The sequence below is a fragment of the Cupressus sempervirens genome, chromosome 3 (genome assembly GCF_028749045.1).
Source record: "Cupressus sempervirens isolate cs-2001-9-10 chromosome 3, ASM2874904v1, whole genome shotgun sequence".
In the NCBI taxonomy this organism is placed as follows: domain Eukaryota; kingdom Viridiplantae; phylum Streptophyta; class Pinopsida; order Cupressales; family Cupressaceae; genus Cupressus; species Cupressus sempervirens.
Genome location: NC_143120.1, coordinates 738,964,546 through 738,976,429, shown reverse-complemented (window position 1 = coordinate 738,976,429; position 11,884 = coordinate 738,964,546). Strand labels below are relative to the sequence as shown.

At 33.3% G+C, this 11,884-nt stretch overlaps 1 protein-coding gene across 1 annotated transcript; it reads right to left on the bottom strand.

Annotated features, from left to right (window-relative positions):
- Positions 1-10,721: 10,721 nt before the first annotated feature.
- On the bottom strand, positions 10,722-11,315 carry LOC149568922 (uncharacterized). Its single transcript, XM_089816808.1, has one exon. The coding sequence runs from the start codon at positions 11,313-11,315 to the stop codon at positions 10,722-10,724; it is 594 nt and encodes a 197-aa protein (XP_089672934.1).
- Positions 11,316-11,884: the final 569 nt, after the last annotated feature.

Genomic DNA, 11,884 nt, shown 5'->3' with positions numbered 1-11,884 from the left:
GCAATTTTGATTTCATTAATTAGTTGTCTCTAATCACACTCATGTTATAATGTCCTTGTGAGAAATGTATACATTAGTTAAATCATTGTTTTCATATTTAAACAAACTATTTCAAAGACTGACTCCATGGCCTCTCAAGGCATGACTAGCCACAAAAAAAGAGGAAGACAAACAATGGTCCAACTATTAGAGGATGTTAGAAACTAGAAGGGAAAAACCAAGTTAAGATCAAGGAGGGACAAAGACCCCCCAAAAAGCCATGAGGTGTATAACGTGTAATGTCGGGGGCTGCAATGCCACTAACAAGATGTGTTTTATCAAGAAAGATCTTGATTAGATGAAAGTCAATATAACTTGCCTTCAAGAAACAAAATTATCAGAGGATCTAGCAAGCAAGATATTTGAACGCAAATAGCAATAGGTTAGGTATTATTCTAATTCCATGGGTGCATCTAGGGGTCTAACTATTTTATGGAACCCTCAGACTATAGTGGTGGCACCAGTGATAAAATCTAGGTTCTTGTAGCTAATAAAATTCAAGTCTCTCACAATCAATTTCTCTAGAATTCTAATCAACATGTATGGGCCTACAAATCCAAATGATAAAAAACTAGTATGGGATGAAACATCATCCTAGACTAGCAACTGCAGTATTTTTCCAATTGTGGTATGCAGGGATTTCAATGCCACACTCTCATCATCTGACAAAAGAGGTGGTTCCCATGCTACTTCATAAGTTCAATCTAATTTCCAAAATTTTGTTCCAGTCAACTATCTCTAAGAAATTGAGGCTAGGGGAGGTGAGTACACATGGACTAATAGATGATTAGGAAACTCTAACATTGCTAAGAAGTTGGACTGCTTCTTTCTATCAGGAGATTGGAGTGCTCTTCCTCTATTGTTTGAAGCCAAGGTGTTAGAAATTTCTAGGTTAAACCATTATCTTGTTTCATTATTAGTTAAAAAGAATGGATTCCCACCGAGATTCCCATTTAAATTCTAAAAAATGTGGTTTCAATTAGATGGCTTTTATGGCATGGTAACGGATTGGTGTACCAAAGAATCCACCCCTTCAGGTAACAAAGCATTGATGTTCTTTGAAAAGCTAAGATTAGTTAAGATGAAACTCAAAACTTGGAACAAAGATCATTTTGGAGACATCTTTAAAGAAAAGCATATTCTAGAAGGCAATTTGCAAGCCTTAAATTGTTAAATTGTAGTAGAAGGTATGGATGAAGTGGACTATGCCATAGAAAAATATTTACTGATAAAATATGGGGAAATTTTTAGTACGGGAAGAAATTCATCTCAAGTAGAAATCAAGAGAGACATGGATAAAGGAGGGAGACCAAAATACTAAGTACTTCCATTGCTTAGTAAAGACTTGAAGATCCGTTAATAAAATTCTTTCAATAATACGAGAGGATAGTATCATTATAGAAGAACTAGAAGAAATAAATAATGAAGTGGTAAGATTTTTTCACAGTTTATGGAAATAAGAAGTAGCTGATGGGAGTTGGGGGAGTGAGGTAGTATTAAAAGTCTTTTGAAAGCTGGTAACGAATGAGGTCAACAATAATCTAAACTATCCAATTTCAATAAAGGAGCTACATGAAGCAATCTTTGGTCTTGGTGGAGACAAGGCCCTGTTGGAAATATTCAAGACTATGCTAGGTTACTGAGAGGGGAGGGGTGAATTAGTAACCTCAAAAACTTTACCAAACTTAGATCTTAATTACAATAATCCAAATACCATTTAATGCATTAAATCAGATCTAACTGCATACATGAGAAACTAAAAACATAAACATCCATAACACTTGAACGTAATAATTTGGTGACCCAGAAACCTTTCGAAGATAAAGTAAAATTGGGGTGGGGATAATACCCACAAAACTTCAATACTGTAGCATAAAGTTGGCCTGTTAAGGCTTACAATGATCACTTCTAATGATATGCCCTATTATGAGAAATTAGGACTACTAGGTCCACCTTGTTAGAGGTTTTACAAACATACAATGAAGTATGCACCCATAAAGAGATTTGACAAAAGACTATTAAGTCTACCTTGTTAAAGGATTTGGACTAGTTCACTTGTTAGGATGAAATAGTAGATCTCTGTCTTACAAATGATTTGTTGATAAAGATTCTTTGAAGTACTGATCACCTTTATGTGATAGATATGACTCTGCTACTCCTTTGTTGATATTGCCTTACAATACACTTTGCTACTAATTCACATTCGCATGCTTTTATCTCATACATTCATCCTTCTTACTCTTTTATTATTTCATGCTTACTTTCTTTTTCACACTTGGATATGATACAATACGTTACATATATATCAATCCAATTTACAAAATTAAAAAGTTGGCCAATATACAAGTTAACACCAATATTATAAAGTCGACCCAAATGAAGACACTCAGGTTCTGAGGACTGACTTGGTGAAGTTCTGATACATGGCATCCACTGTCACTACTCGGTATCGTCATGCATTTAGTAGAAGTAGAAGCTCAGTCCATACTAATCATCTTAGAGTAGTCTCAAACTCGGTCTGCACTAGTGACTCGGTAGATACTGTGTAACTTGGTAGAAATTGAATTACTTGTTTACCATGACTACACTCAATAAACACTAATTATCACATAGCTTGCTTAACACTAGCTTCACTTCACGAGAATTGCTAGCTCACTAGAAATTACAAAGCTTGGTAATCACTGAACTGCTTGGGTTGAATTGTTGGACTTCACACTACCTGATTCTACTCGGTTTGAACTGTTGCACTTCACACTAATTGAATTCACTTGGTAACCACTGGAATGCTTGGTAGGAACTGTAAAGTTTGGTGGCTACTGAATTACATGGCACACACTATAGATTGTTCAATGAACTTGATAACCATATAGAACCTGAATAAGTGTTGTCACTACTAACAAACTTGACTAAATGTCAATAGGCCCTTGGGCCGAATGGTTTCTAGACCTACTCTTATCAAAAGTTTTGGGATGTGTTGTCTGAAGAATTTTTGGAAGTAGTGGAAGAATCTAGAAAGGGTAGATTTATTTTAAAAGTTTTAAATAATGCATTGGTTTCCCTAATACCCAAAAAGGATAAACCTAATAGATTCAATGAATTCTCACCCATCTCTTTATCTAATACAGTGTATAAAATCATATCTAAAGTGGTGGCTAATAGATTGAAACCAATTCTAGGGAAGTTGATATTGCAGGAGCAAAGTGGCTTTACTTCGAATAGAAACATAGTGGCACATAAAGTAGTCCATTCAGCATGATTACATAAATGAAGAAACATGATGTTGAAGTTAGATATTAGGAAAGCATATGATCGCATAGATAGAACATTTCTCATGAAAGTGCTAGAAAAAATTGGGTTCTGCAAAGATTGGATTAGCTAGATCAGCGACTTGATTAATGGCTATAGGGCCTCAATTTTGGTCAATGGAAGTGCATAGGGATTCTTTGAAACAATGTGAGGACTGTGGAAAGGGGGCCCAATTTCTCCCTTCCTCTTCATTTTGATGGCTGCTAAATTTTTGGAAAGATCAATCGTAGCTTGTAGAGAAAATTCTCAATGGAAGGGAATTAACATTACAATGAGAATGGAGAGCATAACTCATTCCCAGATTGTAGACGACACATATTTTTTTGGAGTATCTTCAATGGAGGAATCTCGCATAATGAAAAATAATTGGATGACTACGGCCAGGCCTCAGGCCAATGTGTTAATTGGGAAAAGTCAAAGCTATATTTTTTCAAAATAGAATTTAACTCCCAACTAAGCATTGCAAGATTGTTGGGGGAAAATTTTGGATCACTCCCTAACAAATTCTTTTGAGTTCCTCTTTTCAAAGGTGCATGTAAGGCCACACTATGGGATGATCTAATCAATGGTTGTAACTCAAAGCTAGAAGGATGGAAGAATCATTGGTTGTCCCTAGAAGGTAGAATGTTAATGATCATAATAATGATTTTATCCATGCAAATATATACAATTTCTTGTGTACCTATCCCAAAGAAAGTAACATCAACCATTCAAATTCAGATGAGGAAATTTTTGTGGAGTGGCAACCAGGAACATCAAAGTTGCCTTTGATGGCATGGGATTCATTGTGCCAGCCAAAGGGATTTGGAGATGTTGAGTTACATAACTGGAAATTACTCAATTTGGCAATGGGTGAAAAATTGTTGAAATATTTAATGTAGTTGGTCATTTGTCCCTGGAGCCAAACGCTCACCTACCATCCTTGACGACCTGCCAACAATCATAAACATTTATTTTGGTAGGTGAGATTTTGAAATCAAAAATGAGGGGGAAAATATTTTTCCAAAGACAAAAAGGAATTTTTTTTCATTCATTTTTTTAGATTCAGAGATCTAGAAAAATAGAGAGAGTTCAGCAGAGCAGAGAAGTTGCAGACCAGAACAAAGTAGAAAGGAAGTGATTAGAAAATCTGGTTGTTGCAAAGATAGAGGAAGCTTATTCTGTGACTGTAGTTGCACGTGCTTTCTTTGTTTCATTTTGTAAGTTCATATTTTGTTGTTTGATTCAACCTGTTGAAGCAGTGATTGCTCTAGGCATTGTAGTATGCAGCCATTAGAGCTGTAAGTTTGAAGTTTTCCAGTTTGAAATTTTAGGGTTTTTTGGTTGACGCTGAATGCTCCAAATTTTGTAATGATTTAATCAAAGTTAAATAGAAAGCAAATAGGCATACTTGAATCTATTGCTCTTTCCTTGATTCATTGCATTTGACAAGTTTTTTTTGGAAACTTCAAGTTATGGCTCTCTGGTTTTAATGGTGAAATTTGTTCACGTAATATATCTTCACTCGGTCAAGTCTTGTTAAAGGTTTTATCTCTGCAGTGGTTATCGAGTTCACTCGGTACATTCTACTACTGAGTTCACTCGATGCCTTCTTCCACCGAGTTCCTCCTTCCCATGGCTACCGAGTTCACTCGGTAATCACACTACCGAGCTCTACCCTGCAGTGGCTATCGAGCTCACTCGGCATCCGTTGTTGCCAAGTTGATTCTTCATCTACCGAGTTGTTCTTCATTTGCTGAGTTTACTCGGCACTCTCCTGCCACTCAGTTTCTTAAGTTGCTGAGAAAATTTTGGCACTCGATAACTGTATTTGCCGAGCGGATCTTTAGGGTTAGAATTGTGAGTTTTAGTTTAATTTTATAATTTCTCACAAAAACTGGTCTGGCAAATATATTCCAAACCAAAGAAAAGATGGATGCGAGTCTTAAAGGAAAAATGGTTGGACAATCAAGATTATTAAAAAAAAAGGAATTGTCACAACTGCAAATCCAAAGAGGGATTCATAATTATGGAATCGTATCATAAGTTCTCGAAAACTGGTAACAAACCACATCACTTGGGGCTAGGAAATGGAAACCAGGCAAATTTATCGAATGATTTATGGGATGGAAAGGAGGTTCTAAGTCACACAAAAGTATCTAATAATATCATTAATGCAACATCTCAAAGGTGGGGATCTAAGGTAAAATATTTCATAGAGTTTTTAGAGGCTCGAGTTGGTAGGACTATTTGTTGGAAAAATATGGCCACATTGGGAATATCAGACGAAGACCAAGAAAGTTTGAAGTAGATCTTGGAGAGTTGTTATTTCCCTCTATCTAGGGATGAGAACAAAATAATTTGGTGCGGATCAAGTAGTGAAAAGTATTCGATTAAAATTGGGTACACTCTCGTGGACAAAAAACACTCCTAGGTGGAATGGGAAAAGTGTTTATGCTAGAATGACCACTATCTTCCAAAAGTTGGAGCTTTCCTCTAGAGTGTTGGAAATGAATATGCGCAAACAGGTGATAGGCTAAATAAATTTGGGTATACGTGCCCATTCCAATGCCTACTTTTCAACAATGATGAACTTCAGGCCATATTTTTATAAACTGTGAGTACACCAAAGCTGCATGGAAATTTATTTTTTACAAGCTAAATTGGCAAGGAATGATGCCAAAAAATTTGAAGTATTCGATGAATGCATGGCCTTGCAAGGTCTCTAGATTATCATACATATCTATATGGTCAATAATCCCATCAATCACAATTTGGGAGTTGTGGAAGGAATGCAATAGATGGTTGTTCCAGAAAAGAGCTAAGACTTCTCAACAATTTTTATGCAGACTTGAAAGGATCTCGAAAATCATCACAAATGCAACAGCAAAGATCAAACCAGTCAGATCTCCTTTCAACAAGTTCAAGACATCCAAATGGCCATTAATTAAGTATAGGCCCATTGACGGGATTGGGAGGGATAAACCCCATAAAGAATTTAACAAGGCACTAAAGTAGGGGGGGTTGAGCTTGGATGGATTAAAGTTAATTTTGATGAGGTGGAAAAGGACCATCTTGGTCCATCTGGAGTAGGTGCAGTAGTGTGAGATGGCACGGGCAACATACTAGCAATGTCAAAAAAGAATATTCTAGATGGCACAAATAATCAAATAGAATGTATGGCAGTGGTGGAGGCAGTCTTACTAGCACACAAATTTGGGGCTTGAAAGGTTCGTATTTAGAAAGATTCTCATATCATGATCTAGGGCATCATCAATGGGGTTAGATGCTTGGTACCTAAATAAATACATCAGCCAAATTTGGATATTGTTGAGCGAATTCAAGGATTTAAAGATTACTCATGTACTAAGAGAATAAAATAGAGTGGTTGATAACCTTTCCAAACTTGGGGCAAACAATAAAGGGTTGCTTCTCTTTGAGGATTATAGGGACATCTCCTCAGATAACTTCCCTAGCTCTCTCGACTAATGCTTGATCCTGGTAGATACTTCTTGTGCTCTAGTTTTGTGTTGGCAAGTTTCAATCTCTTCTACCACTTGTAAGTCCATGTGGGTTTTTCAATTCTAGGGTTTAGATGAGCATGTATGACATGTTGTAGTTTAGTATTTTGTGTCTTGCTGGTAGTCATGTCAACAATTTTTTGGCCGAGTTTCTAGGATGGATCTCAGTGAAAAGGTTGATACTTTGACAATATATAATATATATAAAAATAGATAATTACCGATCTATATATATATATATATATAAAACACAACAAAAAATGTAAAACAAAAGAAAAGACACTTACCATATATAGCCCTTCTCACTCCTTTGGAAAGGAGGAGACAGCGTAGCCACCACGCAAGCCTTTCATATAAAGGTTACAGTCATGTTGGGGTTGACTTTGGTCCCCATACTACATGTGTATGGTCTGTGTGTATGTTTTGTTTATGTATGATGTTTCTGATGTGGTTAAGGAAGGGAGTTGTAGTCACCTACTAATCGGGATCTACACAATGGACCACTTCCTGTCATTGCCTATTTAGTTTAGAATATATATGTTTGTACATGTGTGGATTTTATGCAGATTATAGGTATCGGATATCGACTTCCCTGAATTGCCAAGATGAGCATACCCTATCGCAATATCTCAATGGTAAGAAAGGGAAGATAAATTTCTGAGTCCAAATCCTAACCTTTAAACCCATTTGTCTTAGAAAATTAGGACAAGTATATGTGATGATTACCCTTCCGAATTCATCGTATGATATAAATTTGTGATTATAACCCTTGAGTTTGATCTTGTATGTAGTATTTTATGATGGGTTTTTCGTATTTCATCTGATAGGTCATTGGCGATTTTTCTATTAATTAAGTCAAATTAAAAGATTAATTAATGATTTAATTTAATGGAAAATTATTAAGATAATTTCAATATTTAATTATATTTAATTAATTGATAAATTAATTAAATAAAAAGAATTAAATTTTAAAGAGAAAATTATAGTTCTAATTTGAGAGCGTAATAATATTTAATTAATTTAATAATAATATATTTAGTAGATCATTTTTAAATAAATGCTAAATAATATTATTACTTAAGATAATAAATATTAAAATAACACTTCAAAAATTAATAAGAGAGGAAGCTATTATTTAATAAAGTTTATTTTAATTAAATTGCATAAAGTTTATGCATGAGATTAAAATATAATAAATTAATTAAAAAGAGTAAGCAAATAAATTTAATCAAAATAATTTATATTGCATAAAACATACATGAAAACATAAAAGAAAAGATAATAAAGAGTTAAAGGGTGGTGATCAAGGAGTTCCCTCCAGTGATCGTACAATCAGTGCCCCAAATTTAGGAGAGAACTCCTTATCAATAATTTAGAGTTTATTTTCCCCAAAAAAATGAAGTTTTGGGAGGACCGAAAATTTTGGAGAAGGAATTTTTAGAGAGAAGGTTTTGAGAGAAGAGATCTCTCTCACAATCTATAGGTGTTTGCAAATTTAGCATCAGAACTAGGTAGGTCCTTGTGTTTTGATCACCCATTTAATTACGTTATTTAAATATTCCTATCTTCTTCATGACTGTGAATTGTTTATCTAAATTTTATTATGACAAATCTTTCAATATTTTATTTTTGAATTACTAGTATGCATGTGGGTTTCTTCTGTATACATGAAGATTAAAATAGCATTAGAACCCTCTTTCATTTGATTTAAAATTGAAAATTAAACTAGGAAAAGTTTCGAACGAAATGAAAAATTTTAATTGGAAATTTGAATGGTTGATCATTTTTTTCCTATCAGATTATATTTGCAATATTTATAAATTTAAAAAAAAAAATTAAAAATCTATATTGAGGGGAGGACTATTATTGAATAAGTTTATTTTTAAAAATTATTATTATTATAATTAGTGGGGAGGCGGGGCCACCACACCCCCACCTCCCACCTCCCTTTTTCATGTTGCCGCAGTGTTAGAGCTATCAACGGCCCTTAATGGGCCGCATGGAAGACCTACTGTCATGATAGCAGACGTACTACTACGGCAGTACTGTGTTGTCACAACAGCAGAGCTGTCATGGTAGCATGCAGGCTTGAGGCCTTTTTAAAGTCACAAGTGCTATTTTGTTTAAAAGATTATTTTTCTAAAAATTAAAATTAAAATTTTATTAAAATTTAATTTTATAAATAATTTTATTTAATAGTTTTTAGTAATATTAATAATTCAATAAAAAATTAATAAATATTAATATAGTTGTTTTTTGTTATAATTATTAATTATTTTAATTAAGTTAGTTTAAATTAAGTTTAATTAATAATGAATATTATTTAATAAAGTTTTTTAACTTATTTTATTATTATTAATGATTTTGATTTTAAAAAATTATAATTATATTATTTGAAAATCAATAATTATTATCTTAATAATCTACTAAGTATTTACCTTTAAATTACTTTGGAATATTTAACTTAAAATCAAGTAAGGGTAATTGTACATTTTATTCAAATATAAGAAATGGGTTAATATGTAAGGGTAAACTGTGAATTTTATCTACTTGAAACATACATTGAAACGAAAATTCAAACCTTACTATTAACTCAACTATGTGTTTTCATAATCAAACCAAACTATGAAACTACTCTATTATATATATGTTGACTATGTTTTGGGTTTGGGTTGACTAGTGTGTTGACCAATTTTAGGATGTCTACCAGAGGCTTGGGAGTTCTATGTTTGTGGTTTTATGATGATCTTTTAAACTCAACCATGGTAATCTGTTTGGTATGCTCTATGATGAGTTTGGTTATATTGTTGTTATTGCTTTCAGTGTGCTTGTGGGATAACGAGATGGATGTTATGACATACTTGACTTAACCTTTTTGAGTCTTTGATCGGTTATTTTTGGGATGCTTTCTAGTTGCTTCTGAAGAACTAAGGTGTTATTGTGAATTATCTTTTGATTCTTTCCAGTCACTTGTATAGGACTAAGGTAAAATTTGTGATTCTTTGATTTATGCTTTTATGAGCTTAGGGTAGATTATCTATATGTAATGTCGAGAAGTGGCTTGCAATGGAGGTCGGGGCCCAAAGTGGCTACCAGGGTAACCCCTTGTAAGTTGTTTAAAAAGTGAAACACTACACTAAATGAGAGCAAAAGTACAAAGCATAGTTATAAAATTTTAATTGATTGTTCCTTGGTCCATTGTTTATAATTCGACTGGTCATTCTATCCCTTATCCGATATCGAACACTCAACTCCTCTATACGAAGGATGACATTTTGTGGAAGTCTATGATGAAAGTCTTGTAACCACCAGTAAGCCCATTCCAAACATAATTTGTCTGACATCTTTGTAAGCTGCATGGAAATTATGAAAAAAAATTATATCATTAAAACATGATAAAGAATATGTTTTTTTTTTTCAAAAAGGAAAGAAATGTTGAATCAAGAATAGTAACCATAATATTTAAACTAAGGTATTTTACATGAAATAAACATAAAATATATTTGATCAAATTCATATTTTGACACACATTTTTTAAATGTTAGTATTTTTTGTCTTGAAAAAAATTATTTGACATAGTGTGATACAAACTTATAAAGGCATAACAAAATAAGTGATCATTTTCTTTAATGTAAGGATACTAAAAACAAATTACAAGGGTATATTAAAAGTCTATTTATATATTTATGAATGTGAAAACATGTATTTGAAACATTTGAAATGTGATTTGTAGTAGTATACAAGTAAATGAAAACTTTATTTAAATACTGCAATCATACAATAGTATAGTAAATATAATAAAAATTACAAAATATTAAAGTGGCAAATCAAAATTGTAATTGCATTGAATGAAGTATTAAAAATAAAAATATTACATCAATTGTCTTCCAACAACTTAAGTCTATTTTCTTCATCCTTGCGCTTGGCAACTAGTCTACCCTTTTTCATTTTCTCATAGCGATCATACGTGAATGGAGGCATTATTCTTAAACACTGTAAAGATTTAACACGAGAAATTGCCACAAATGTCAATCCTATTCTTTCTCTTGTTCCTATGTCAATTGTCGCTTTCGGAAGAGTTAAACCCTGAGATTTATGTATAGTTAATGCCCATGCCAACCTTAAAGGCAATTGAAGTGTTGTACCCTTCTGTATTGGTGTTATTGGAATTGTTTTTGGATGATGGTCTTCAAATGGTAGTCCAGAATAGTTGTCAAACTCAACCATCACATATGTTGGAGGTTTAGGTGGAGTGCTGCCTTGTTTGTAGACTATATTTCGAACATACCCCAAAGATCCATTTACAAGACCTACTTGTACCCATAGATTAGAAGTTAGCATGACCCTTGCATCCTTACAAAGTAGCAATTCCAGATCAAGCTTATCATTTGAATAATCTTCCAATGCATTACCATGTCTTGCTTTTGTCGCAACACAACGTGCAACAAGATACTTTAATGAATGCAACATTTTTTTATTGTGACTATGAACATTTTCATTTGTTGAGATTAGATGGATAGAATTTTCAAACTATAAATTTGTTGGAAGATCTATGTTGATATGGGTTCTTGTCATTAGCAACCTCCAATCATCAATATGTGGATTTGCATCTCTTACATTCATCAAAAGTTGGCGAAATCTTTGTTGATCCTCATTCTCCCCATCTTGTCTGAATATCTTGTCCAAAGTAACAACAATCTTGAATTCTTGTCATAGCAACTTTGCCCTTCTATTACTGTCATATGCTGGTCTGTCACCAATTGGAGCAAGTTGACCCAAATCTCCCACCAAAATTATAGATACACCTGAAATATAAGAATGAAAATATTTATGTCAAAATGATTAATTTGTAATTACATTTTAGTAACATAATAGTATATATTTTATACATGCTACACTTGTTAATGAGGAAAAGTGAAGCCTTTTACCTCCAAAGTTAAGAGAGATTAATTGATTTGTAATATAACTATGCTCTGTACTAATCCCATGTAACTGTAAATCAAATATCTCTGAAACCAACACATGCATGATATAAGCCT

What these genes read in the sequence shown, in the direction of transcription:
- LOC149568922 (XM_089816808.1), bottom strand. Translation starts at nt 11,315, where the DNA reads ATGTTGCATTCATTAAAGTATCTTGTTGCACGTTGTGTTGCGACAAAA.